The 27,709-nt window shown below is 38.4% G+C and overlaps 2 protein-coding genes and 2 long non-coding RNA genes across 5 annotated transcripts in view; 3 read left to right on the top strand and 1 right to left on the bottom strand.

Annotated features, from left to right (window-relative positions):
* Positions 1-27,709, top strand: part of LOC112557898 (neprilysin-4-like) — a 48,390-nt gene that overhangs the window by 9,462 nt on the left and 11,219 nt on the right. The window contains exons 1-20 of one of the 2 annotated variants that reach the window (XM_025228031.1): positions 13,161-13,296; positions 14,541-14,837; positions 15,022-15,183; positions 15,456-15,536; positions 15,785-15,996; positions 16,629-16,808; positions 17,208-17,294; positions 17,540-17,679; positions 18,396-18,468; positions 20,927-21,046; positions 21,194-21,289; positions 21,546-21,623; positions 21,944-22,047; positions 22,342-22,400; positions 22,659-22,710; positions 23,144-23,211; positions 23,467-23,597; positions 24,242-24,307; positions 26,080-26,178; positions 26,518-26,591. In XM_025228031.1, coding sequence (XP_025083816.1) covers positions 14,771-14,837; positions 15,022-15,183; positions 15,456-15,536; positions 15,785-15,996; positions 16,629-16,808; positions 17,208-17,294; positions 17,540-17,679; positions 18,396-18,468; positions 20,927-21,046; positions 21,194-21,289; positions 21,546-21,623; positions 21,944-22,047; positions 22,342-22,400; positions 22,659-22,710; positions 23,144-23,211; positions 23,467-23,597; positions 24,242-24,307; positions 26,080-26,178; positions 26,518-26,591 — 1,949 coding nt within the window. In that variant the 5' untranslated portion in view covers positions 13,161-13,296; positions 14,541-14,770. Of the gene's footprint in view, positions 1-13,160; positions 13,297-14,540; positions 14,838-15,021; positions 15,184-15,455; positions 15,537-15,784; positions 15,997-16,628; positions 16,809-17,207; positions 17,295-17,539; positions 17,680-18,395; positions 18,469-20,926; positions 21,047-21,193; positions 21,290-21,545; positions 21,624-21,943; positions 22,048-22,341; positions 22,401-22,658; positions 22,711-23,143; positions 23,212-23,466; positions 23,598-24,241; positions 24,308-26,079; positions 26,179-26,517; positions 26,592-27,709 lie in introns of those variants that run through there. The other variant, XM_025228032.1, reaches the window with a different exon arrangement.
* On the top strand, positions 1,022-6,017 carry LOC112557903 (endothelin-converting enzyme 1-like). The gene is made up of 6 exons (XM_025228040.1): positions 1,022-1,269; positions 1,525-1,656; positions 2,210-2,275; positions 3,553-3,651; positions 3,986-4,059; positions 5,205-6,017. The coding sequence occupies exons 1-6, from the start codon at positions 1,252-1,254 to the stop codon at positions 5,302-5,304; spliced, it is 489 nt and encodes a 162-aa protein (XP_025083825.1). The 5' UTR covers positions 1,022-1,251; the 3' UTR covers positions 5,305-6,017.
* LOC112557907 lies at positions 6,045-11,225 on the top strand. The gene is made up of 3 exons (XR_003098015.1): positions 6,045-7,685; positions 9,207-9,285; positions 11,136-11,225. It is a non-coding gene; the product is annotated as an uncharacterized LOC112557907 (long non-coding RNA).
* LOC112557906 overlaps positions 13,198-27,709 on the bottom strand; it is a 28,569-nt gene continuing 14,057 nt past the window's right edge. The window contains exons 2-4 of the long non-coding RNA XR_003098014.1: positions 17,803-20,993; positions 15,789-15,969; positions 13,198-13,289 (exon numbers count right to left, since the gene is read on the bottom strand). This is a non-coding gene — a long non-coding RNA (uncharacterized LOC112557906). The remainder of the gene's footprint in view (positions 13,290-15,788; positions 15,970-17,802; positions 20,994-27,709) is intronic.

Below are 27,709 nucleotides of genomic sequence, written 5' to 3'. Positions count from 1 at the left end.
TTATTTTTTCAAGCACTGGGTTAGTTAAACTAGAAAAAGTCTCTCTCTTCAGCTTGGTTTCTGGATCATATGTTGGTGCCTTTTCCGTTTTTTGTTCGCGCGCGCGCACACACACACGTTTGTGGGCGATCCTGTGATAACAACAAGCGTAAACTCTAAAGTCATTTTGTAGTCTACATTCGTTACTACCACTTCATGAATCTTGTCCAGTCTTAGCTTCGAGCACCATTGATAAAGAAATTTTATCATCAGTTTTGAATACAAGATGTCTTTTTGAAGTACCTCTTGGCTCCACTATCCGCGACTTTGGCCTGCATGCTGATACTACAGTTGCTAGCGTCTGGTCTCGTTTCCCAGCTCCAGCAAGTCCACACTACCACACAGCACACACATGCATGAGCGTCCATCAGCAAAGTGAAATGAATGACGAGAACACTGAAGTTATTCGAAAAGCCTCACCAAATAAGCCATAAGCGTGTGCCATCGTCTACTACCTTTTCTTTGTCCTGTGGCTTGCATCTCCCTAACGAGATCAAGAAATGGACAGAAAACTTACCAAAGTAGTTATTTTGTTAGGTTTTTGGAACATTACACTTAATACGATCCTACACATGTGCATGTTTTCAATCAAACTGTGGTTATTAAGTAGTAAATATTTATTCATTGCAAATTTATTTTTACATTGCAGTAGTTCCTGCTGGATTTCTCTTGCTTCCCTTCTACTCAAAAAGATTTTCGGTATCAGTAATGTCACAAGAAAATATCACTCTGTCTCTAGTAGTTTTTCTTTTCTCTCTGCATACTCTGGCAACGAAACGTAGTCGACAAACGTTGAAACGTGAAACGTCCGTCGCAAAACGTACACGGTATTAAACACACAGCAGCTGTCCAGCTGGAACAGGTATCGATTTATAAGGGAGGGTAAATTCAGTCTAAGACGATGGCAGGGCTTTGCTTACCACATGTCGTATCCTAGATAGGGTGAGCCACTTAGGTTAGCTTCCCGCATAGCCACTAGGCACTCTTAATCTTTTCATGGTGGACAACATTGATCCAAACTTCTGGTTGTGCGTTTGTGAGTTGCGATGTAAAGATGATTACATTTATCTTTGAAAACAACGGGTTGGTAATAGACACACGGTCTTGATCAACGTGATATCAAATGTCTTTGGTCACATTACTTGAAGGCGAACTATTGCAGCGCTCTCCTCTACGGTGCCATTGGAACGGTCATTGCCCACGAGATCACTCATGGTCTCCATGGTGGAGGTACTATCTGGCTTTTAGATTACATATTTTTATATTAGTATATTTAGATTACTGAGAGAATTTTTTTTAAAGCTGTAAAAGTCATCTTCACAAATTTTCTTATTTCGTTAGTTTCATACTTTTAAGCCTTCATTTCTGTACGCTAGATTTTTTTTACATAATAATTTATTGACTTCTATGTTGAACAACTGGTTTTATCTGTAATCGTATACATTGTGGACTTTAGGCTATAGTTGTTAATCTTCGCGTCTTCAGGTGCTAACTTTGATGAGAATGGTAGCCTTCGAAAGTGGTGGCGACAAAAAGACCAGGAGATTCTCCAAAACCGCACTCAAGTGCCTGGTTGATCAGTATAATAATTTTGTAGACAAGGTGGTCAATTTACATGTAAGTCATTTGTGTGGCCTGAACTGGACAAGAAAAGAATCATAGTAGTCTGTAAAGTCCTGCATGTGTAAGACCGATCGTCTTTTAACTAGACTGTTCACGTGTAATGGTGAATAATCGATATATCTATAATTGATGAGTGAGAGGAGATACAGGGAAAGAAGAAAGAGAAATTTAGAAGAAGCGAAAGTGAAGGGAAATGGAATTTGAAGATAGGAGAGAAAGAGAAGTAAACGACAAGGAAAGACGTTAATTTGAATGTCTGATATCGATCCGTGTGATAATGACTAACCGATGTCTTTTCTTTTTTTGCACTGACATGTTACGTAGACCCATCATGGTATATGTGGGAACTTGCGCATGCGTCGTCTGTGTGACGGTCAACGGTAACTTGAATGGCTGAAAGATTTGAAATCAAAGTAATGTAATGATGATTCACTGGTGTCGCTTAAAACTAAAACTTTTCTTTGTTGTCAGTGCTGTGATATAGTTAAGACACATCATGTTATAAGTGGAAAATGTGTATCCATTGCTTTCACTTGTCCACGTGCAGGTCGACGGGTTGCATACTTTAGATGAAAACGTTGCTGACATCTCTGGATTGAAAGTAGCTTTCAAGGTAATCTATACTCATTATCAATTAGCTTACACGAACAACATAAATATATTACATAAATAAGTAATTAACTTTTATTGGCATTCTCTGGTTTGTGGATGTGATCTGATTAAGTTAATCCTTATGAACTTTTTTATCTATACTTTATAACTGCTTTTCAAGTACGTGACCTACAGAGCCTACACCGCGCAACCAGTTGAGAAGTTTTTATTTCAGGAATTGAACTCCAGCCCTTATGAATCTATGTAAAACAAACAGCCTCCTCTTGAGGTTCATAGACGACACACTGATTAGCCCTGTCGGGGGCAATATAATAGAATTTATATAGCACCTCTACCTACTTCGCTCATTGCGCTTTATAACAAAAAGTCAAATATACAAGGTAAGACAGACATAATATACGTACGGATACAGTCCAATATATCTCAGCAGAGGAACAGAAGGGCACATCAAAAGATATAACCAAGACAGAAATACCCGCACGCAAACCATGTCCGAGAAGGATGGGTTCGTGGTTTGTACATGATGGTGTCAGATCTTGTGGTACGTTGTTCCAGCCAGGTCAGCTTTCCACGAATTACAAACACAAAAAACACAACAAAACTAGCTTCCTGTGGCTCCTAATGGGAATGCCAGTCATTCTATGAAGGACCTACTTCTCTTCTGTAAGAGGGTTTATGCTCTTTACTAAGTCCAGATTCGAGTGATGAGGAGGTCCGGTGGCGCATCGGTTAGCGCCTGTCACCAAAACGGTGAAGATTGTCTGCCCTGGGTTCAGTTCAGTTCTCATCTCGAGCACGGTTCTTTCTCTGCATGTGGCAATTAGTTACAGAAATTATTGCTTTGCCGATAAAGACCGTGGTTACGTAAAACACCAATTCCCCTTCCGAGCAATGGTATTTTTCATAAAAATGGTATTGCAAGAGAATACGAGAGGACTGGTAATCTGAGTTAAGTGATTGAAGTTGCCCTAAGGTTTAACTTATTAATCATAAGCAATCATTAACTGTTATAAACATTGTTCCGTGTATTATGATTGATAATCATTGATAACAGTTTACTGTTTCAATTTCTTTGCCTTCTTCAAATATAGTTTTGTGTGTTGTGAGATGCAGGGAGGTGAAGCCCATACAAAATGATTGTGTTTGTGTTGTGAAAGAACACGTATGTCAGATTGTGGGGCTGTGACTGCAGGGAGATAATAACAAACCTGGTTTGCTTCAAAGATAAAGAAGCTCCCTTCTTGTTCAATGTGTCTGTCATTACCAATATCTGTTCAGGCATATCGCAGTGTTATCAAGGAGAGAGGCCGAGAAGAAGACAAGTACCCGACACTGCCGTACACACCGGACCAGCTCTTCTTCATCGGCTATGCACAAGTCAGATACATCGTATACATTCACTTATTTTATAACATTAACATAGTGATACTTCCCCCAACCCTAACCCTTCTCAATTTATAGAAATGAGTTATCAAAGTCTTAGAAAAATGTACTGGATGGTAATTATACGACAAAATATCTCATGGTACTTAAAGTATTTTTCTTCGTCCGTACTTAGTGTACATCCTCTACTCTGGAAATGACAGGTAAGCCGAAAACAAAACACTCTAGGTGGATTAAGTGGCCATTAGAAATCGCATAGAACGAGTCCTTCTGGTGAAACTGCTTTCTGCTGCTTTTTATGTACTGACTGGAAAGTTTTTCTTCGCAGGTCATGTGTTCAAACTATGGACCAGATACCCGTCTACAGAATTTGAGGTGCACCCACAGCCCGAATTACTTTAGGTAAATAGTGGAATTGTATTTGCTGAGTCTTTTATAACCAGAGACGTTTAGGTAAAATACAAAGGGTTTAAAAGATATTTAAAATCTCATAACGCAGTGTTTCTGTGATCAGTGACCTGTAATTGTTGCCGTTGTGTCTAAGACGTGCGACCGGTGGCGTGCATCCCAACTTCTTCCTTATCTCCATGTAAATAGGTGTTCATAACTGCCGTGTGACCGATTTGTTTCCGGACACAGTATCACTTGCAAAGCTTCGAAAATACTGACATAAACTTTGACTAGCTTTTCCGAAGCGATGTGCAAACCAGTAAGTGTGCTACATTCACCAGTGAGGATACTGTGCTATGGTTAAAGCTTTGGTAAAGGATGAAGTGTATAGCCATGAAATTCAATAACTCTGAAAGGAACAAAGGAGATACAGTTAATGGTGACATACTAGTAGTTTAGAAAACAGACATGAAAAGGCAGTTGCAAAAATCTGAATTCGAATTTCTAGACCTTATAGTCATAAAAGCAAATGTATGTGCTGCGCGGTGAGTAAGAATTTTCACATTAAATTAAAAAAACAGTATGTACAAATTGGTTCTGAACCATTTTATCGGTCTAAATTATTTGCCTGGTCTGGAAAGATCGTGTGCTTCTGTTGCACTATATCATTCACGATCTCTGCGAGAGATCGCCCATCTGCGCTGAACAAAGCTACCGGAAGACGAAACTTTCGCTTAATCACTGGCTGGTAAAGCTGTGGAGAAGAACTACAGTCAATCCATGAATGCAGGATGTTGCTCGCTATCGGCGGGAAAGAGATATCCTCGTCCTGTGTTCAGTCTACAGCCACAGAAGGTGTTTACTCGACGGTGCCGTAAACAGATCTTTAGACTTCAAGACTTCTCTTTGACGCAAGGTTGATAGAAGTGTTCTGTCAACGACAGGCAATTTTTTTTTTTTTAACTGTCATATTTTAGTTTTGTCGTGACCACATGACATAACTAGTCAAATAAACAAAAAAACAAAGACTGAGTTTCCATCGTCCGTCTCTCTGTCCTTCCATCCTGTGCGCTTGTGTATCTGTCCGTCTGTTCGTTTATTCGTCATTGCTTGCCTTTCGTTTCCCATGCTTGGTGATGAAATATGTTCTCTTTCAGGGTGATGGGGTCTATTCAGAACAACGAGGATTTCGGTCGAGTCTTCAACTGTCCCGTGGGAAAACCCATGAATCCCAAGCACAAGTGTCAATTCTTGTAAAGAGTAAACTGCAGAAAACGGCGAAGAAAGTTACCATGGTGGAAACCGCAGTTCAATCATCTTAATCTCTTCATTTCGTTTTAACTTTTTGAAAATAAAAATGTGCTGATCTCTTGCTGCAAAATGTTCTTAGTTTTCGATTGATCTTGAAATTTTACTTAAAATGGTACATAGCACCAACACAATATCGCTTCCTCCTAGATTCAAGATATGGTGTACACTTTGGGAGTTAATAAATGTTGGCATGTTACACACACCTACACAACAAGGTATTAATAACTTGGATTAATGTATCATCTCCTGGCTTTCGCAAAGCAAAATGTTAATGCCTTGCGGTTGTGTCTGTTACTCGGCGCTTTTCTACTTGAAAATAATATTAATAAATGCAAAGTTTTACTACATTCTACTACATTCCAGCTCCTGCTCGCAACCGTCAAGCGGAGAACTGAAGTGGTTCGGCCATGTTGCCTGACATGACACATTGACTAAGACAGTCACGTAAAGGTTGTGTGAAAGGCGACCGACGCCGTGGCAAGCTAAAGAGAGGCTTGTTGACCAATGTGAGGGGAGGGGGGCCTTTTCAGACGGGTAGATGTTTAATTGGCTATCGCTCACATATGACGAACTTCATTCTTTTGCTACCCTGCGATTGGCTCAAAATAATCAAATGAAAGAAACTAGTTAGGGCACGAACGAAACGGAACTGTTTTTACCTATACTGCTGTTTTACCTGCGATACACAACTCACTGAAAGAAAACCCATGAATCCCAAGGCCAAGTGCGAGGTCTGGTAGAACCAGTTTGCAGTCTCTTACCGGCAGTGGAACTCGTCGTATCAAGTTTCTCTTCACATTTTGATAGTAGTCTAGAAATCACGATTGATATTACATCGTCGTTTGTTGGTTAAATATTACCAAAACCTATAATTCATCACCCTCTATGTATAACCAGGTAGTTTCATGTCTAGAAAAGGGTCTAGTTATTTGGGATGGTAGTGGTATAAATATTCGTTTGTAGCTGAATCGCTAAAGCTTCTTGGAAAAAATATTAAGATGATAGCCAAAATAATTCAAATTTAGCCACTTTTATTATTAAATATTTGTATTAATTGTTAAAGAATAGTTTTACCACATACATTGCAAGAACAGTGTTTCTATGCTCACATTAGAGCTACAAATTCTCTACGCCACTGTTTCAAGGTATCTGGTTTGTTACATCGGGTTTTTTAAACAGTGAACATTTTGAATGTGCTCTTAAAATGCACAACCACAAACAAAAAATGGAATATTGAAAAAAAAGGCTTTGCTAATATACCCTTTCTTCTTTAGGAACTTCGTAATTATAAATATACATTTTACAGACTCCAAGCAGTTGTTTCGCTCTGCTTTTCTTAGGAACAGAGCATATTGTACGTGCATCTCAGGATGACAAGGAGACTGTGGTGACGGGGAGGACAGCAGTGTCTGGCATTGTACTACAGCTTGACGAAAAAAGAAAGTTCACTTTTAACTAAATACTTGTAATCAAAAATATATATATATACCCAAACACACATATACCTAATAAAACAAAAACAAAACAAAAAAATACACATGCGAGTACTCACAAAAGCAAACAAAACAAACCAACAACCAGGTAGTACCCTCTCCACCCCGCAAAAAAAAATAAAAAACAAAGTGCAAACGCGCACAAATTTAAACACAGCAGTATAAAAAAAAAAACGCGCACCGCAGCACTGTACCGTCAGTTAATCGTAGCTTCCCCTGAGTCTTTAATTCTTAACAAAGAACAGCAGCATGGGGCGCTGAGCACACAGTCTCTGGAGATGGTTCACAGTACAGTTCCCTTTCTGAATGCAGGCGTAGAACCTGTAGACGTAGACATCACAAATGAAGAAGTGTAGAATGGCTGATAATAACACAGATGAATGCTCGTCGAAAAAAAAAAAAAAAAATGCGTGGAGACAGGACATAAGGCACGTACGCATAGCACGTATACACAGGAAGTACACAGTAAATACACACCAAGGGCGTGCACAACGGACATACACAAAAAGCCTGAAATAAATAAAAGAACAACGGTCACTAAGAGGCTACAGGAAAAAATAACAAAACTTCCCCCTCCATGACCCCACCAGCAGCAACCAGCACTCAAGCCGAAGTCACGTGATGTAGCAAGCCCGTGACTTCAGGTGCTGCTACAGACAGCGGGAGAAGGCCTTGACCTTTTCCCGCGCACCGGACAAAAATAGCCTGAAAACAAACGTCATCCGTCGTCTGCTGAGAGCTACCTTTCCAATACAGGAGCGACCCCAAGCGCTGAGAGAAATGCAGGCCTAGAAGAAAGCATGACACGCGACATAAGGAAATAAACATTGAATAGTAAGCATTAAGTCAAGGTAGGTAGTAGTTTTGATCAAACCTCAGAGAAAAATAAAATGGCAGACAAACTAAATACATTCTACTGTCCTTTCGACTGTCACGATCTTACAGAAGAGCGCCACACGATGAGTGGGGTGAGTGATAATCGTCTAGAAGATAATAGTGCAGTGGAGGTATTAAAAAGACTGCAAATGAAGAGATGTGCCGAGAAGCTTCACAAGGTGTATACTTATAAGGCAGCGGGTCCTGCTAAAAAAATGCCTTTTTCTTTAACACGATGTGTGTTAACCAGGTGGCCAAAGGTGTAAGTAATATTTTCGTATTTTTTTTAAAAACATTTTTGCTTGTTTTCTTTGTTCGCATTTGAATGTAAACGCAAGAATGAAGACTGACCAATAGGCTAAAAAATCTGGATATATCAAAAGACGACCTTAACTACAGAGAGAGACGGATTACTTTGTTGCATGGTGTAATGACTCGAATGTAGAGTGAACGAAAAAAATTTTTGCTCATTTTAGGAAAAACAGGGTTTGTTTTAACAAAATTCTTACTAAAGGAAAAATAGTAGAATTGTAAGTATAATTGTTGATGGAAGCTTGATTGGAAAGTTTATGTAGATAGTGTTGAGAAAGTTACTCTGAGACAACTTTAGCTTTATGTGATATATATATATTTACACCTTTATCTTATGCAGGATCATGACTTTTAGTCTAGTGTGCTGGGGTAAGTACACTGTCAAACAAGACAGACAAAAATTGAATAAGAACGTTACCAATGAAGAAGGGTTTGTTGTGAGAAGACAGAATGATACAGAGACAATGCATAAACAACTTTAGATCATTGAACTGCCGACACTTTTAGAGACGCCAACCCAGTCCTGTGGGAAGCTGACATTAGATATAAAAAGAAGTAGATGTAATGGGTTTAGAGTTCCTACAACTAAAAACAAACATTATAAACATTAATTTATCCCGACTACAGTCCAGGTAAATAACTGACGGCCTGGACATGTACCTGAATGCAAATAGTCTCACTACTTCCACTCCGCTCTGCTCGTCTTAGTGCATGCTTTTAATTAATGTTTTTTGTCCTGTTTTCGTGAATATGAGTTCGTGCATCTTTTAATACTTGTGAGAGTGACCATTTACCAGTGTAAATGATAGCAAAGAACTAGAATAGGAATGTTGACATTTTGATCGTTTGTAGCATATGTCGATGTTATCGGTAATTTGATGTTCTAATGTTACTGTCGACAGACAAGAATTTCCCGAAAAAAAAATTAATTGTAATTGTGTTTGTAAGGAGGGGTGGGGGAATGGTGTAAACAAGATTAACAACATGTAATTTTCTCCTAATAAGCTAGATCCAAACTAAAAACAATTATTTACTAATCCAAAGTTTTACTAATGTTACCTAATATGTTTCATAGAGGGTATTTGTGTCATGTTTCCACCCACAATTGTGTAACTTAAATGTCTCACATAGTCATTTCAATTGGGGACCTGCAACATTTCCCAACAGAGAGCCTGGGGTCATCAGACGATCACCGGAGTAGTCTTCATGGAATGTATGGGTAGAGAAGCTCCGAGGAACAGTCAAGGTAAGAGATTGCAAAGAAAGTAAGAAACATCACATACAAAGTTTTACTTTACAACTTTTTGTCTTAATAACTATGCAAAATATGAATGATATATAATAAAATTATAAACATATCAACACACACTATCTGAAACAGTCCTATATCTGAATGCATTTTACACACCACAACTTCAGTACTTTGAATTCCAGTTCTTTGGAAGGCTGACCACATTTCCCTCACACAATGAACCTAATCTGAGCTTGAGGTTTCTCGCCATTAGCCTACCTGCTACAAGGGATGAGTTAGGAGTGAATTCAGTGACGTGTATTCATTGTCTTACCTGTCGTCAATGTCAAACCCTTGACGTTTAAAGAAATGAATCTCGCAAACAGGTGATTGGAGGGATCGGATTTCGAAGCTGATTTTTAGCAAAGATTCGTACCCAGTGATTTGGACAGAAGACAGTCCTTCGAGAGCTGACGTAGCCTGGGAACTAACTGTCAGATGACTGTAAACGTTGCTAAGAAATATCTCTCAAATTTCTCTCCTGGTGTTTTATCTCCTTTGGCTGCTCAAAGTTTCAACCTTTACAACAGGACTTTGTATTTCTCACAAGCCCTGCTTTATCATTTTGTGCACAAAAGACTTTTATTCAGTACATGAGCGCGTGTGCACACGGACACACACAATAACAAACAATCACGCATAAACAAACTACGTGCCACAGCAGTTCTGCACACAGTTATAAGATAAATTCTTAAATATAAAACACACAGATAACATTATAATTTAATAATGGCTAGTTGAAAATAAAGCCCCTACAATATTAAATAATTTGAAAGAAACTGCTTGGGATGTAACCAGAAGGCAATAATTAGTGCCCCACACCTAACAAAAACTAAATAGAGAGGTTGACTTATAAAACCAGTGTCAGCTCGATCCTTTCACAAAAACACACCTTGGGTCTTCTCGAAAGTGCACCTTCTGACTATTTGATGTCAGTCGATGGCTCCATGAGTAACAAAGTAGAAGCCTTTAACCTGGGCAAGGTGCACCTGGGAGAAACCATGTAAGTTATTCTTCTTTTTTAATAACAAGAAACTTTAATTAATGGGCTTACCACGATTAATGTACAGTCCATAAATAAATGATTCAGTCTTTGAGTAATTGACTGAATAAGTTACATAGTGTCCAACTATGTTGAACAATCTCTGTAATCATGCTTAGAACTCTCTAAGCTAAAGTTTCTTAATGCCCATATGTTGCCCATATTATAAATAAAAATGTTAGAGAAGCTTTTAATAGAGTAAGCACGCCATTGCAGTAAACAATATTACTATCACCACATAGAATATAGCATATGTGCTTTTTCAAATAAGTTATAAGTAATAACTTTTAAAGATTAAAAATAAATTTGTAAGTTTTATGTCCAAACGAAATGTTTTTGATAGCTTTAGTGTGTGCTTTAATGGCACGGCTATACCCGAGGGAAAACCAAAATACACCTCTCTGGTCTTGTCCAGATTGTTGTATTTGCATACACACAGTGCAATGGCAGTGTCGTCAAAAATGATGACAAATATTTAAATCAATGTCCATCAATTTATTTTGATTTTTGTGTAATTATGGTCTTGACAATGCATTGATCAAGTTCCTGTATGTGCTTCAGCAACTGATCTCAATGTTTTAATTGTATGCGGCTTTGATTCAAAAATGTGAACAGTTGACACTGTAACAAGGCTAACTGCTAACACTTTAACATGAAGCTCGTCAAAAAAATAATTAGAAACTGTGGTTAAAGCTGTGGAAGAAATCGTGGCTTATAGACCGAAACTTAGTTTTTTAGATATTATTTCTATCTTGTTTTGCAGGATCACGATAAAAAGAAGTCAGACATCAAGAGAAAAGTACCTCATCATTCTTGTTGTCATGTTTGCTGTCTTCTTATTTGATGAAACAAAAGGCAAGTGGTAAATTTGTAAAAAGAATACACAAATATTTGTAACAATTCAAACCTTTTAAAAGCCTATCTATTTTTAAAACCTCAAACTTTAAAAAAAATTTCATTAGGAACTTGCGTCTTTTCTCTCGTAATTATCGGCAATGACACTAGACGCTGGACGTTGCGCTACCTCGAACTTCAGTATTTTTTCTTTCGTATTTTATTCATTTTCTTTTCTTTTACCATATCTGCACATACATTCAGGAATGCTGTTTGAGTGAAGTTCCAAAGCAAAACTTGAAATATCTTGTGACACGACGAAGCAGAGATAAATTCGGCAAGGACTAGGGCTGTACATAATAGAATGAATCAACATTAGAACAAAATGCATTAAGGCTTGTTTCAGCAATTATTCTGTTAAGCATCTTTATTATCTGTCACACTAACACTATCCCAGTACGTGTCACATTCATGTACCACTGTGTCCGCTCGCGTTCTTTCTTTCCACAAAACACAAAGACCTGTCTATGGGCTTCTCATTTGTTTTATTGATAGGCTTTGGACCGACAGGCAACAGCAATTTTCCACAGATCAAACCTTAAATATACTAGAAACCTATCTAAACGGAGCAAAGTCATACAATGCTTAAAGAGATTTTCTCAGACTGAGTTCCTCGAGGAGTGTTTCCAATAGGCAGCAGAAAAAGTAAAGTAACACTTACTTTCAGTACTATCCGCTCCACAACAACACACACACACCAAGAATTATCTCCATATTCGGGTACCCCCATTAATCCACCACTAGTGGCCGAGGGCAGTGTCTCGCTATTTTGACGATGTCGTCACGTCGTTACTCCGCGGCGCAGGCTGTTCCTGCCCAGGCTGTTACTTGGGAAGACGACTCCAAGTCTTCCGTGTTCCAGCCAGCTTGTGTGGCTAATATATATATAGACGGCCGATAGCTGAAGATCATTAATATTCTTCTGCAGATGAGGGCGCGTCCACTATAGGGGTATGGTGCAAACACTCAGGTTTCCTTGGAAGTTATAGTCCGTAGACAGGGTGCTCCCCTCTCAGCTCTAACTTACCCCCTTCGTAATTCCTTGGCTCGGCAGTTACATTCATTCCAACACACAGCAAGTCTTCTCTGCGTCTCACTCCTTAGACATATTATTTGGGAATACGAAAACTCAATTCACTAAAAAGAGCCGTTACTTATGTGAACACTTTGGCTTACTAACTCTGTTACATAACTGCCATTCCTCTCCATTCATGCAACCAAGGGTGACAACTCATGCTCTCCATAACACAATCAGGGGTAATAACCCTTGTCCGTACCAATCTTCCGTGAGTGAGAGATTGAGGATGAAGGAAAGAGGGTGGAGTGGATGCATTCGTCTGAGGAACGCAGTATATGTGTACATAAATCGTACATAAATCAATCTGTCAGTTTGTAAACTGGCAAGACGTATCAGTATGACATGTCATTGCTCATGATATATAAGAGTACATGGTACACAACGTTGACTATTCCAGGTATAGTTTTTTTCTCCTCAAGATGTCGGCCACATGTTTAAGTATCTCGATTAACGTGAGTTGTTTGTAGAGTCAGTGGTAAAGCCAGTGATGATACCTTTACGAAAGACAGTTCTCCAGAGGTACGTTAAAGGTTGACAACGCCAATGAAAGAACTGTTTGAAGAACGCAAACGCTGAATGGACTGCCCACTGAGAAACCTTCTAACAGGTGTATAAAATCGGTTGGTGATGGCATGTATTCGCCCTGCTACTTCTCATTAAAATGCCCACTCCGACAACTGATACAGGCGGGTCAGCCCTACGGCTAGTTCCAGTTGGATGATGATGATGATGATGATGATGATGATGATGATGATGATGATGTTTTTCGTGCAAGACCTTTCCCTCTTTGATTTTTCAGCAGCCAACAACAATAACTCCAGTGTGGATCCTTACCAATACTGCAACAAGCTCACCTGTCGACACTGGGTGGCACAACACCCGATAACTGGTGCTGCAAACGACCTTCACAGTTCCACTTTTATCAGTCATGAGATCCAACAGGCGCTCGAAGGTCAGACAGAGAAGTAGAGGAACATATGTTTGTCAATAATCATTTTTTTCTTATCCTTTCATTGTTATTAAAATTATTTTGACGTTGCGGCTGCTTAGCATTTTTCTAAATCCTACATCTACTAAGAAGTAAATCGTATTTAGTGAAATCAAAGAGTGAATGTACTTTTAACTGACAATCATGTCTCTAGTAAAGGACAATATAGAGTCTACCTAATGATTCTAAGATAGTATTAAAATAATAACTTTTTTACCACTTTTTTATTTATCACATGATGTCTAAGTACATCCAAGCTTCTAAAATGTTCATGAAAAGGGTTACATTTAACTTCCCACGAAAAAAACAAAGCACAAAAAAAATAAAAATAAAAATAACAAAACATCACTCATTTCCCTGTCAACCTCTCATTGATGTAACAAAAGCACTACTCTTGGAGAAAAGCATATCAGCGACAAATATGTCCAATAAACGTGAACTTAATACATTCCTTTCAAAACAAACCACATGAGCACATAACCTTCCGTTTCACCCTAAGGCCTCGTTACCATATCAAACAAGTTATAGCTCTCCCCTAAACTATTCTCTTAAAATAATCTCCAAGACCCATATTCATTTTACTAAAAACCAAAAAACAAAATTTGTAAGGGAGATAATGCTCAAAACCAAAAATAGTTTGCTGTCTATAAAGCACAAGGACGTATATGGGCAGAGAGATATTGTATATAAAGAAATAAATGTGTGTAAATATGTGTATATTGAGATATTTATTTATTTAATATCTCAACAGGGATTCTGCTTACGCAAAAATTGCGTACAGTACGCATTAAAAGTTCGGAGGACCCCTTTAATTCTCGTCAATGGGGTCCCCTTCAAATTTGGGCGAAGAACAGGGACCCCTTAAAAATCTGAAGAGGTCCTTGGGACCCCAAAGAATTTAGCCTTAGCAGAAGCCCTGCTCAATATCCCTTTGAGGCTGACAGATTAATAAAGAATCTTGAATCATCTCGCTATCAACCGTCACCATGCTCTGAGGTCAGCAACACAGACATCGGGCTTGTAGTTCGATACGTTTACTCCGTTCAGACCCTTAGCTAATTGGAGAACTAAAAGTTATTTAAGTGTATTTGTGTACAAGGTGGGACGTCATTAGAAGGAATGTATTCAGCCTCTAGACCTTTACAAATGTTTCCGTTTAACCGTCATGGGATAAAGATTATTTAATCATGTCTTAAATGTGTCTGCAGACCTGAGTATTGTCCGCAACAAGGTACCTCTAGAAGTGGTTCAGCGGGATATTGCTTACTTAAAGTCCTACACGAAGGCTGGTGGCGACATGAGTTAGTAGTTGTGTCTGTCTGCTGTAATATATATATGTATGTGTATGCGTGTGCGCGCGTGAAAAAATAATATTCTATCAATATGCTGATAAGATTATTTTTTTTAATGTATCCACACCAGAAAGATTGAATGACAAATGACTGTTATTGTTCCAGGTAAGGCTCTGCAAGGTGTTTGCCAAACGTTGGATTGTGTATTATCAGGTAAGGTGTTTCAATGAAACTGATTTGCTATAGTATGACATAATCATGCTCTTTCTCTTTGTATCTTTCTCTCTTTATATCTCGGTCACTCTTAAGCATCAGTGAGCGGGAAAAGATGAGAAATTCAAACAAGAAAAGGCGTCTACAAACGTTTTTGTACTTTTTCATGTTTTAACATCAACAGCTGAATACATCACCAAAACCATTGATGCCAGATTGGATCCTTGCAAGGACTTCTACCAGTTTACATGCGGAGGCTGGATTAAGCAGTATCCTATCGTCGAAGATTCCAATAGCTATGAAAATTATGCTAACGCTTATTTCGCACTCAACGATATTATCAGAAGTAAGATTAAAAAATAATCTGGAAAAATATATTTGTCAACAATATAGGTACGGTCACCTTGTCTGTATCTTATCTTTATATTTTAGTTTAATTAAAAACCGAACTATTAAACTTGTCTTGCATTTCAATATTCTCAACAAAGAAGCATAGTAAGTCTGTGTTGTAGTGTAAAATTAAGTAGGTAGTGAATACGATGTAAACTGACAAACATGTAAATAATACAAAATAAGATAAACAGACTGATAAGACGTTATATCTCAATTTTTCTGCAGGACTTCTTCACGTCAATGACAGCAAAGCCCCAGAAGCTGTCCAGCAGGCTCGTGCTTACTTCCGGTCCTGCATTGACGTGGGTAGGTACAGAAACTGGCTGTTACTTTGTCTGCTTCCTTCTTCATTAACAGCGCAATCTCTGCTAGAAATACAATACATTGTTGGTTGTATAGGCAGCAAAACTGGTAGTATTACTGACATTTGTTTGCAGGCTTTTAATTAACCTAGCCACAAAATTGTTCTTTAAAGATAACATTAGCAGGGAAAGAAATTGTTTCCATTAAGAATGGCGCAGCTCTAACGATTCTAATGGATAATTTAATTACAGACACCTTGAGCAATCGTGGAATTGAGCCGTTAGTCGACTTCCTTGCCCGCGACACCATCCATCCGACACTTCAACCATTGTGGACAGACACGTGTATGACGTTCTCAGACATCGTTGAGTACTTCGCCAATCTGGGTCGCGCTAGTTTCGGTTTATTCGTCAATTTTGTGGTCGGTCCGGACGAGCTGCAGTCAGACAAGAACATTATCGTGGTAAGTAGATTTATTCTCAGCTGCTTTTGTTATCAGGTGAAATAGATGAATAGATGACTGCACGGCTGCTTCTTTAACAAAGTAGCAGAAACTAGTCTACAGCTGCTTATATTCTTCTCCTTTTCTTTTGTCTTTTTTCCAATTTCCTATTTTTTCTTTATTTTGTTGTGGTGTAATTTTCTTCTAAAATTATTGCTTTTTTTCAACGTAAAGTAACTTGTTGGCAAGGCTATCTTAGTTATTTTGTTTGATTCTTTTGGAGTGTTTTGTCGGGGTATGGCAACTCTGATCTCTGCTGGTACTAACCCTTGATTGTGGATCACAAGCTTATTCAAGAACCGCTCAAGTTTGATAAAAATTTCCCAGAGAATAAGCTGCAGAAATGAATATCGTTAGCAAGTATGTTAAGGTGGTAGAATTTGAATTCCACCTTCTACAAACCCTGTGCAACCACATACTTTATTTTTATGATAAATAAAGCCTACCATTTCTCACCACCAAAAAACCCAACAACAACAACAACAACAACAACAAAAACAATAAAAGCTGCATCTTCCCTGTTTTCAGTAATGTGTGAATATTTATTATTTATGCAGTTTATTATTTTGCGCACAGTTCACTGTATGTTTCAGTTCCTTCAAACTAACCTGGCTTTGGGAAATCGAAATAGTTATTTCGGAAAAAGAACTTCGATTTCGCTGAAAAACTTGGAAGCCATGTATCAGTTGACTCATACACTGCTGGGTGCAGATCCGATTACTGCTGCTCAAGACGCCGAAGACGTGGTTGACTTTGAGATAAAACTAGCAGAAGTAAGTGTCCTAATGTCTAGTCCAGTATTTATGCTGTCGATTTTGCCTGATTTCGGTCTTCAAAAATAAATATCTTACAAAAACTGGGTTATGTCATTTATTAATTAGGGTAGTAATTGTTGTAAGTAAATGCTGCAAATCATGAGTAATTTTAGCGAGACATATGGACAAGCGAGGAGTTTTAACACACAATATATATCAGATTTATAATCTTAATGTTAAAATAGAGAACTTGATTGTAGCTCTGGTGGTTTGTAAGTCTCTTTCTGTCCATTATTTGTCTGTTTTGGAACGTTATATGTCCAAGACTTAAGTATAAGAACATTAAAATTGACATCTTTCATTTTACAAATACATTATTTAATGATGGTGACATATCTTTCTACTTCAAATCTTTAGGCCACTGTTCCACCAGAGGAACAAAAGGACAGATTCAAGGTTTACAAAAAAATGACGGTGGCGAACTTGACTGACAGGTTTCCACAGGTAGCATAGAAACCGTTTGCTAAATCTTGTAGTCTTGTATTGTTCCCTTTGTTTGTTGGTGTTGAGTCCGCAATTATACACCGAGTGACTGCAGTAAATATCCATTATTATTGCTTTTGTGCGTGCGTGCGTGTGTGCTTAATTAGTTTGTTTCTGTCTCCTGTATCATCGTTTGTCGCCTGTATTCATTTTTTTTAAAAACTGTTCTTAACTACGGCCTCTTAGCTACACGATTTCTGTTGCAGTTTGACTGGTTGAGGTTTTTACGGAATCAGTTCAGCAAGACAGGAGAGGATTATAACATCACAATGGACGAGGTGGTAGCCATTGATAGTTTACAGTATTATGAAAACCTTTTCAACTTGGTCGATGAAACGCCGACTAGGTATGCTGTTCCTTACTTTCTCTTATTAGCAAAGTTTATTATATATAAATCAGCTTCATAAGAAAAAAACGAACATATCGTATCTCTAGCGCAAAGTCTACCGAAATAACTAATGTTTCTCACCTGTCAGATGCTGACGACACGCAACTGTACTGCTTAACCCCATCGGCTGCTACTCCATCTCCTATAGGAGGCTGTATTCGTCTTTCTACTGTCGTTTGGTTCATCTCGCATCATCTTTGAGTCATTCATTTGAAATGGTCGCTGCTGACACGACCCTTAACAGACAAATAACTGTCATCTGCCAGGCTGCCAATTATAAACTACTAAAGATCAGTGCCATCCGCCATGTTCTACACATTGCCAGCATTCTTGTCTGTGCATTTATTCGATAAATGCTTGATTACTGTAAATCTTTGCTCTCAGGCTGCCCTGCATTCTTCCTCTTTTTCTTGAAAATGTATTGTGGAGTTCAATTATCCATCATAGAATGTGAAAACGGTGCAAAGCAAGATAGAACGGGAACATGACTACAGTTTCTGAAACCTGGGTATTGATGATTATGGCAAATATTTTAAATTTACTTTCAAAGTTGCACTTTGCTTAATTCTCTTACGCAAAAGGTAGAGATTTGCAGCTTATAAAAGCTTAGTGTATGTTTGTGGACACCCTGCAATACTTATCATGCAAAACTGTTTCCTCCATCCGTCTGACAGGACGTTGCTGAACTACGGCATGTGGCGTGTAGTGCAAATGCTTTTCCGCCTCCTCGACCCAGCTCTCAAAGAGGTGAGATAACTTGTCATCCTACTTCTCTTGTTTGACTGGCTGACTGGTTTGGTCAAGATGATTAAGAAAACGAAAATAGGAAGGAGGAAGAAGAAACTTGTATTCTAGAAACTTACATTTCTTCTTTTCCTGGCATCTTGATAAGTTGCATAACGTTGTCCTTGTCCACCAGTTTATACTCCTTAAATAATCATTATCTTAAAGTAGATAGGAATCTTGAGAATCTTAATAATTTGCAAATGGGAGACAAGTGCTTCTGATAGGAGTACTCACGTCAAACAGGCTTTAGAGTAGAAGCAAAGAAGATATAATAATCATTTACCCACGATTAGAGGTTTATCCAGGGACAAACACACTGCCCTGTAACAGTAGTCTATGCGATGAAAGAAGTAACAACACAATTTTTCGTCAATGTGTGTAAAGGCAGACTTGAATTTTATAATAAAACTCTATTAGTGACAGAAATAACAATCTGACGGAAGCAACTTACTTTTAAAAAAAACGCTAGATAAGCTCTGCAACACAATACAATGAATAATTAAAGACAACCTGTTTCCACATGTTGAAATCCAAAAAATTACAAACATTCACACTGTGGTAGAGAAACCTACTATGAATGATGAATGAAATGGACCACTGGTAGAAAACATGAGAAAAAAGCAGATGTTTGGTGTCATAAAACTAGCTAAAAGCTAACAAAAAAAAAAAAAAAAACAAAAACAAAAAAAAAAGAAAAAGAAAAAAAGAAAACCCCAGAAAATTAAAAGAAAAAACCAGTAGCCTAATCTACAAAAATTAAAATACAGTAAAGTAGAGATTGAATATACTGTTCCACTGAAACACATACTTCGAACTCTTCAAAACGTTATGAATGACATTTGTGACAGAGAAATGAATAGAACAGCTGGAGTGCTAATCAAACCCCTCGAGTTAATCGTTCACTATAAACAGTAGAAAAAGGAAATAGTTGATTATTGAAGGGACTTGACAACGTTGTTGAATATATAAGAGACAGCAAAATTAGTGTCATGAAGAAGAAACAGTTAAATTACTCGGAACTCACAGCAACACACACACAAAGAACAACAGAGAGAGAGAGAGGTAAGAGTGGACAAGTGCTAAGAATGCTTTATAAAGACAGAAGCATTCCAGAATATTAGCCTGCTAAGAATGAAAAGTGAATACTGCCCACGAAATACAAAGTATTCTTATCAATAATTGTTGGGAAATTGCTGTGTATGTCAACGGTAACAAGAAAACATAACTTTACAAATAAAATAGAATAAAATAAAATAAAATAAACCAAATAACACTAACTGCATCCAATATATTTATGCTGGCACTTAAAGTCTATCTCACAATTATTAAAAATATAGGAAAACAGTATAACATGAATATATGTGTGAACACTTAGGAAAGTGAGGGGGTGGCAAGTAGTATGGCCATCTGCATTCGTACGCGTGTCTTATCTAGGCGTGGATTGTATATCTAGATTGCAGCTTGGATAAATGAATGCAGATAATTTGTGTTTCTAGCTCTAGGAACTCTAAGCCTACCACCTCTTTTATGCGTCTGATGACAAGTTCCTGCTGGAGCGAGTGCGAGTCATGGGCTAAAACTGCAGTCAACATGCGGATCAGAAGCCTCTCATACATTGCCCCCTCCCCTCCCCAAATACCCCTCTTGCTTTTTAAACAATTTGTTCTTGTTCTACTTTTCAATGTTCCTAGCTTAGCAAACTAGACCGAAAGTCACGGTGCTGCATATAGCAGAGATGTCAAATATTGGCAGACATTCTAAGCGCACATCAAAAGACTTTCACTTCTTGAGACAGGCGGATATAGAGTATAACCAATAAAGACCATCTAACATCCTCAAATTAGAGATAAGTGGCTGCGGTTGTAATTGTTAAAAGGTATGGATGAATAGGTAATGTTTTGGGAAAAGGTAGCTCCTTCATGAAAACACCCATTTTCTGGGCACCTGGCGGTAAAAGGAACAGGAGAAGATCGAAGACAACTGATGTTGGGGGATGAAAACAGTTAATCAAACTTGGCGCAAGTTGAGAAAAGCTGACTAAAGGCAGGCGGGTGTGTGAAAAGGTGTTTCTGCCCTACATGTTGAAGAGCTTAACAGAGTCCACTGAATTAAACCTGGTTGCAAAACACGCCTTGTTTAAATAAAGGTAACGGAAGATCACGATTTTTTGCTCGTTTCCCTCTATTGAATTGGTAAAGGCCGTAAATTTTTTTCGGGCCAGCGTTTATGAAGGAAATGCCTACTTCCTCTCCCTCGCTTACTTTCCACAACGTAGTCACATACCATTTTAAAAGCTGGGCCAACTAAATAACCATTGTCTCCACTCCTTCATCCTCGGCTGCAATTGATCAAACCAACTGGCTTTTTGCTTACCTTTGTTAATGATCCATCCCTCTGTATCAGTTTACTTCATCCTCAGCTCCTATATGGACCCATGGATGTTGAAAACCAATGCGTACAGCAAACTACGGCTTTTTTCTCTTTCGCTGTGGACAGAATGTACGTGAACAAAATGTCATCGCCACATGAGAAACTAAAGGTATGTAACCTGATGTGAAGTAAATTTGTGAAGCAAAGGTGTGCCATGTATGTGTTCAGTATGACTGAGTCCAGGGCTGTATGTCCATTGTATTATATAATGTAAACAAGATACTGAAGCTTCCCATTGAGATTGTATGTTCTACAGGTAGAAAATATTACTGAAAGTTTGCTGAAGACTTTCAAGAAGATGCTGAAGAATAGCTGGCTGTCACAAGCTACGAAGACAGCAGCTTTGAAAAAGGTTAGAACCTACACTAATTAGAATTGAAGTTTTTGCTTCACCACGCCTTAATGCCGAGATCATTTTCAATTTCATTTTGACCCTATCCATCGAATAGATGGGCATATAAGGCTCATAATTATGCGCCCTCGGCTTTGCCCATAGATATTTGCTTAATGACAAATTAATCAGTCTATATCTTCTTCACTTCGCAGTGAATTACTCTATATATCATGATCTGTGGTGGATTAAAACCAGTCGTTACTTATTTTCACAGTTGAACTCCATAGTTCGCAAGATCGGCTATCCGGAGTTTGTCCTTGATGACAAGGCTCTCAATGCCAAAAGTGACATGGTAACCTTCTCGCTCACTCTTCCACTTGTTCACACTGACACGCATGCGCAAACACATACACTTATAAAACGGATTTATTTACATCCTGAGTTTTGTGTTTGGAAGCTTATTTCTACTTTTAGTCGATTAACATTTGTGAAACTCCGAGTCTATTTTTTAAGCATCGGAAATAATTTTATTCACTTGGAATTCATTCGTTGAAAATGCCGCTATATTTTTTTTTCCGCGTACTCATCCATTCGTTGATTCGTTTACTCATTCATTTAATTATTTATTCAAAATTGTCCTCGTTTGTTTGCCTTATCGTATATATTTTCCAGTACTCTGTGGACAAAGACGACTTCTTCGGAACTAACCTTGATATAGCGCTAAAAAGAAAACTCTTGATGATGAATAAACTACGAAAGCAGGTGGACAGAACTGAGTAAGTCTTAAACGATAGAAGGAAAACGGCAATGACATGTTTTAGTAACAAAAGTTATGATTTGTTCTAGTCAAATGACTTTCCGATCTGCACACGTCTCATCGACATCTTGGTTTAAAAATGCCATCTGACAAAAGAAAGATGGTATTCTCATTCAGAGCCACAGAAAGTTGGTTTTGTTGTGCGACTTGTCTAAATTAATGTAAAGGTATTAATGAGACTGTCGCTAGAGCTTGTTGCCAAATTTCAGCATTTATTGAACATTGATTCTGGCATTCACTACTTGAATTTCAGATGGCTTATGACAACAGCTACTGTTAACGCTTACTACAACCCAAAGGTCAACGAAATGGGTGAGACAAGGGAAAGCGCCAAAATTTGGGAGGGATGTATTTTTCCAGTAATGTAGTATGGTGTGGACAAAACAAAAATATGTGCCTTTGTAGTTTTCTCGTAAAGAAGTGTCACTTTCCTTATGTAGTGTTTTTTTTTTTTAGTGTATTGTAACTTCTGAGTCAAGAAATTTCCCTTTGTCAATAAAGTAATTACAATATGTATTAATAAAAAGTGTATTGTGTTGGAGTGAATATTTCAATATTTTTACATTGCAGTAGTTCCTGCTGGAATTCTCTTGCTTCCCTTCTATTCAAAAAGATTTTCGGAGTAAGTAATATTCAAAGAAATATTCTTAACCACACTGGTTTTTCATGCATACTCTGGCAAAGAATATTTTGAATGAAACTTCATTATAAAAATTAATACAAATGTATTAAACACACAGCAGCTGTCGAGCGGGAACAGGTACTGATTTATCAGGGAGGGTAAATTCAGTCTAAGGCGATGGCAGGGCTTTACTTACCACATGTCGTATCCTAGATAGGGTGAGCCACTTAGGTTAACTCCCCGCATAGCCACTAGGCACTCTTAATCTTTTCATGATGGACAACATTGATCCAAACTTCTGGTTGTGCGTTTGTGAGTTGTAAAGATGATTACATTTATCTTTGAAAACAACGGGTTAGTAATATACACACGGACTTCATCAACGTGATATCAATTGTCTTTGGTCACATTACTTGAAGGCAAACTATTGCAGCGCTCTCCTCTACGGTGCCATTGGAACGGTCATTGCCCACGAGATCACTCATGTTATCCAGGGTGCAGGTACTATCTGGCTTTTAGATTACATATTTTTATATTAGTATATTTAGATTACTGAGAGAATTTTTTTAAGCTGTAAAAACATCTTCATAAATTTTCTTATTTCGTTAGTTTCGTACTTTTAAGCGCTTCATTTTTGTGCGCTAGATTTTTCTTTACAGTAATGATTTATTGACTGCTATGTTGAACAACTGGTTTTATCTGTAATTATAAGAATTGCGGACTCCCTGCTATAGTTGTTAATCTTCGCGTCTTCAGGTGCTAACCGTGATGAGAATGGTAGCCTTCGAAAGTGGTGGCGACAAAAAGACCAGAAGATTCTCCAAAACCGCACTCAGTGCCTGGTTGATCAGTATAATAATTTTGTAGACAAGGTGGTCAATTTACATGTAAGTCTTTTGTGTGGTTTGAACTGGACAAGAAATGAATGATGGTAGTCTGTAATGTCCTGCATGCGTAAGACCGATCGTCTTTTAACTCGACTGTTTACGTGCAATGGTGAATAATCGATATATCTATAATTGGTGAGTGAGAGGAGAAGAGAGATGAAAGTGGAAAAGACAAAATGAAGATACGGGGAAGGAAGGAAGAGAAATTTAGAAGAAGTGAAAGGAGAGAGAAAGTAGAGAGAAATGGAATTTGAAGATAGGAGAGAAAGAGAAGTGGACGACAAGGAAAGAAGGTAGTTTGAATATCTGATATCTTTAAACTGAGATCCGTATGATAATGACTAACCGATGTCTTTTAGAACCAAAAGCCTTTTTTTTGCACTGACATGGTTACGTAGACCCATCATGGTATATGTGGGAACTTGGGCATGCGTCGTCTGTGTGACGGTCAACGGTAGCTTGAATGGCTGAAAGATTTGACATCAAAGTAATGTAATGATGATTCACTGGTATGGCTTAGAACTAAAACTTTTATTTATTTTTTTTTATTTTTTTTTTTTTTTTGTCAAACTGTGATATGGTTAAGACACATCATGTTATAAGTGGAAAATGTGTATGCATTGCTTTCACTTGTCCACGTGCAGGTCGACGGGTTGCTGACTTTAGATGAAAACGTTGCTGACATCTCTGGATTGAAAGTAGCTTTCAAGGTAATCTATACTCATTGTCAATTAGCTTACACGAACAACATAAATATATTACATAAGTAAGTAATTAACTTTGATTGGCATTCTCTGTTTTGTGGATGTGATCTTATTAAGCTAACCCTTATGAACTTTTTTATCTATACTTTATAACTGCTTTTCAAGTACGTGACCTTCCACAGAGCCTACACCGCGCAACCAGTTGAGAAGTTTTTATTTCAGGAATTGAACTCCAGCCCTTATGAATCTATGTAAAACAAACAGCCTCCTCTTGAGGTTCATAGACGACACACTGATTAGCCCTGTCGGGGGCAATATAATAGAATTTATATAGCTCCTCTACCCACTTCGCACAAAGCTCATTACGCTGTACAACAAAAAGTCTAATATACAAGGTAAGACAGACATAATATACGTACGGATACAGTCCAATATATCTCAGCAAAGGAACAGAAGGGCACATCAAAAAATTTAACCAAGACAGAAAAACCCCAACGCAAACCATGTCCGAGAAGGATGGGTTCGTGGTTTGTACATGATGGTGTCAGATCTTCTGTTGCGTTGCTCCAGCCAAGCATTACAAACACAAAAACACAACAAAACCAGCTTCCTGTGGTTCCTTATGGGAATGCCAGTCATTCTTCTGTCGGACGACATTCTTAGACCAAGATGATGGTGTGACAGGTCATGTGACTAGAACATATCAATCATTACAAACGCAGAACAAATTGTCAGGAGAATACCCACATGATCGCAAAGCAGAAATTTCAGTAACATTGACATATGTTGCCCCTCTACCGTCAGTCTCTGACAAATGAGTAAACAGCCCTTGAAGCGGATATAGATTTCAGGACCTTTTTTAAAAAAACGGAGACCGCCACCCCGGGGTCGAATTCTTCAGTTGGGACAGAGTGGACGAAAGAGTACATGTAACCACGGACGTGTCTAGGTGAGCTGCTGTCTACCGAGGCCAACGCTTAGCGTCTTGCAAAGTTCTCTGTTTTTAGTCTCGGCGAGCCTAAACAATGACTATGACAAAACCGAAAGCTTTGTGTACACCAACCTCGGTTAGGTAGTTAACTGGAAAAAAATCGTCTACAAGCAGTCCAGAATACAAGTTCATGCTATAACCTAGTCAGAGCTTCTAGTCTATGAGGGACCTACTTCTCTTCTGTAAGAGCGCCTATACTCTTTGTTAAGTCCAGACCCGAGTGATGAGGAGGTCCGATGGCGCATCGGTCAGCGCCTGTCACCAATACGGTGAAGATTGTCTCCCCTGGGTTCAGATCTCGTCTCGAGCACGATGTTCTTTCTCTGAATGTGCCAATTAGTTACAGAGTTGATTGCTTTGACGTGGTACAGCACTTGGTATGTAAAACACCAATTCCCCTTCCGAGCGATGGTATTTTTCATGAAAATGGTATTGCAAGAAAATACGAGAGGACTGGTAATCTGAGTTAGTGATTGAAATTGCCCTAAGGTTTAACTTATTAATCCCAAACAATTATTAACTGTTATTAACATTGTTCAGGGTATTAGGATTTATATTTATTGATAAGAGTTTACTGTTTCAATTTCTTTGCCTTCTTCGAATATAGTTTTGTGTGTTGTGCAGGGAGGTGAAGCCCATACAAAATGATTGTGTTTGTGTTGTGAAAGAACACGTATGTCAGATTGTGGGCTGTGACAGCAGGGAGATAATAACAAACCTGGTTTGCTCCAAAGATAAAGAAGCCCCTTCTTGTTCAATGTGTCTGTCATTACCAATATCTGTTCAGGCATATCGCAGTGTTATCAAGGAGAGAGGCCGAGAAGAAGACAAGTACCCGACACTGCCGTACACACCGGACCAGCTCTTCTTCATCGGCGCTACACAAGTCAGATACATCGTTTACATTCACTTATTTTATAACATTAACATAGTGATACTTCTCCGAACCCTAACCCTTCCCAATTTATAGAAATGAGTTATCAAAGTCTTAGAAAAAATGTACTGGATGGTAATTATACGACAAAATATCTTATGGCACTTAAAGTATTTTTCTTCGTCCGTACTTCTAGTGTACATCCTCTACTCTGGACAATGACAGGTAAGCCGAAAACAAAACACTCTAGGTGGATTAGGTGGCCATTAGAAATCGCATAGAACGAGTCCTTCTGGTGAAACTGCTTTCTGTTGCTTTATATGTACTGACTGGAAAGTTTTTCTTTCGCAGGTCATGTGTTCAAACTATGGACCAGCTGTCCGTCTACAGCGTTTGAGGGACAACCACAGCCCGAATTACTTCAGGTAAATAGTGGAATGGTATTTACTGAGATTTTTTTATAACCAGAGACGTTTAGGTAAAATACAAAGGGTTTAAAACAGTGGTTCTTAACCTGGGTTCGATCGAACCCTAGGGGTTCGGTGAGTCGGTCTCAGGGGTTCGGCGGAGCCTCCGCCACGGAGGTCAAGACACACCCGCAATTCGTGATGACACTAAAGAAGGGTTCGGTGAATGTGCATATGAAACTTGTGGGTTCTGTACCTCAAAAAAGGTTAAGAACCACTGGTTTAAAAGATAAATCTCATAACGCAGTGTTTCTGTGATCAGTGACCTGTAACTGTTGCCGTTGTGTCTAAGGCAAGACATGCGACCAGTGGCGTGCATCCCAACTTCTTCCTTATCTCCATGTAAATAGGTGTTCATAACTGCCGCGTGACCGATTTGTTTCCGGACACAGTATCACTTGCAAAGCTTCGAAAATACGGACACATAAACTTTGATTAGCTTTTCCGAAGCGATGTGCAAACCAGTAAGTGTGCTACATTCACCAGTGAGAATACTGTGCTATGGTTAAAGCTTTGGTAAAGGATGAAGTGTATAACCATGAAATTCAATAACTCTAAAAGTAACAAAGGAGATACACTATACAGTTAATGGTGACATACTAAGTAGTTTAGCAAACAGACAAGAAAAGGCAGTCGCGAATTATTTGAATTCGAATTTCTAGACCTTATAATCGTGTAAGCAAATGTCTGCGCTGCTCGGTGAGTAAGAATTTTCACATTTAATTAAAAAACAGTATGTACAAATTGGTTCTGAACCATTTTATCGGTCTAAATTATTGCCTGGTCTGGAAAGATCGTGTGCTTCTGTTGCACTATATCATTCACGATCTCTGCGAGAGATCGCCCATCTGCGCTGAACAAAACTACCGGAAGACGAACCTTTCGCTTAATCACTGGCTGATAAAGCTGTGGAGAAGAACTACAGTCAATCCACTTCTCTTTGACGCATGGAGTGTTCCGTCAACGACAGGCAGTTTTTTTTTTTTAAACTGTCAGAGTTTAGTTTTGTCGGGACCACATGACATAACCAGTCAAAGAAAAAAAACAAAACAAAAACAAAGAGGGACTGAGTTTCC

Source organism: Pomacea canaliculata, linkage group LG2, assembly GCF_003073045.1.
Source record: "Pomacea canaliculata isolate SZHN2017 linkage group LG2, ASM307304v1, whole genome shotgun sequence".
NCBI classification, from domain to species: domain Eukaryota; kingdom Metazoa; phylum Mollusca; class Gastropoda; order Architaenioglossa; family Ampullariidae; genus Pomacea; species Pomacea canaliculata.
This window is presented reverse-complemented; position numbering and strand designations above follow the sequence as displayed.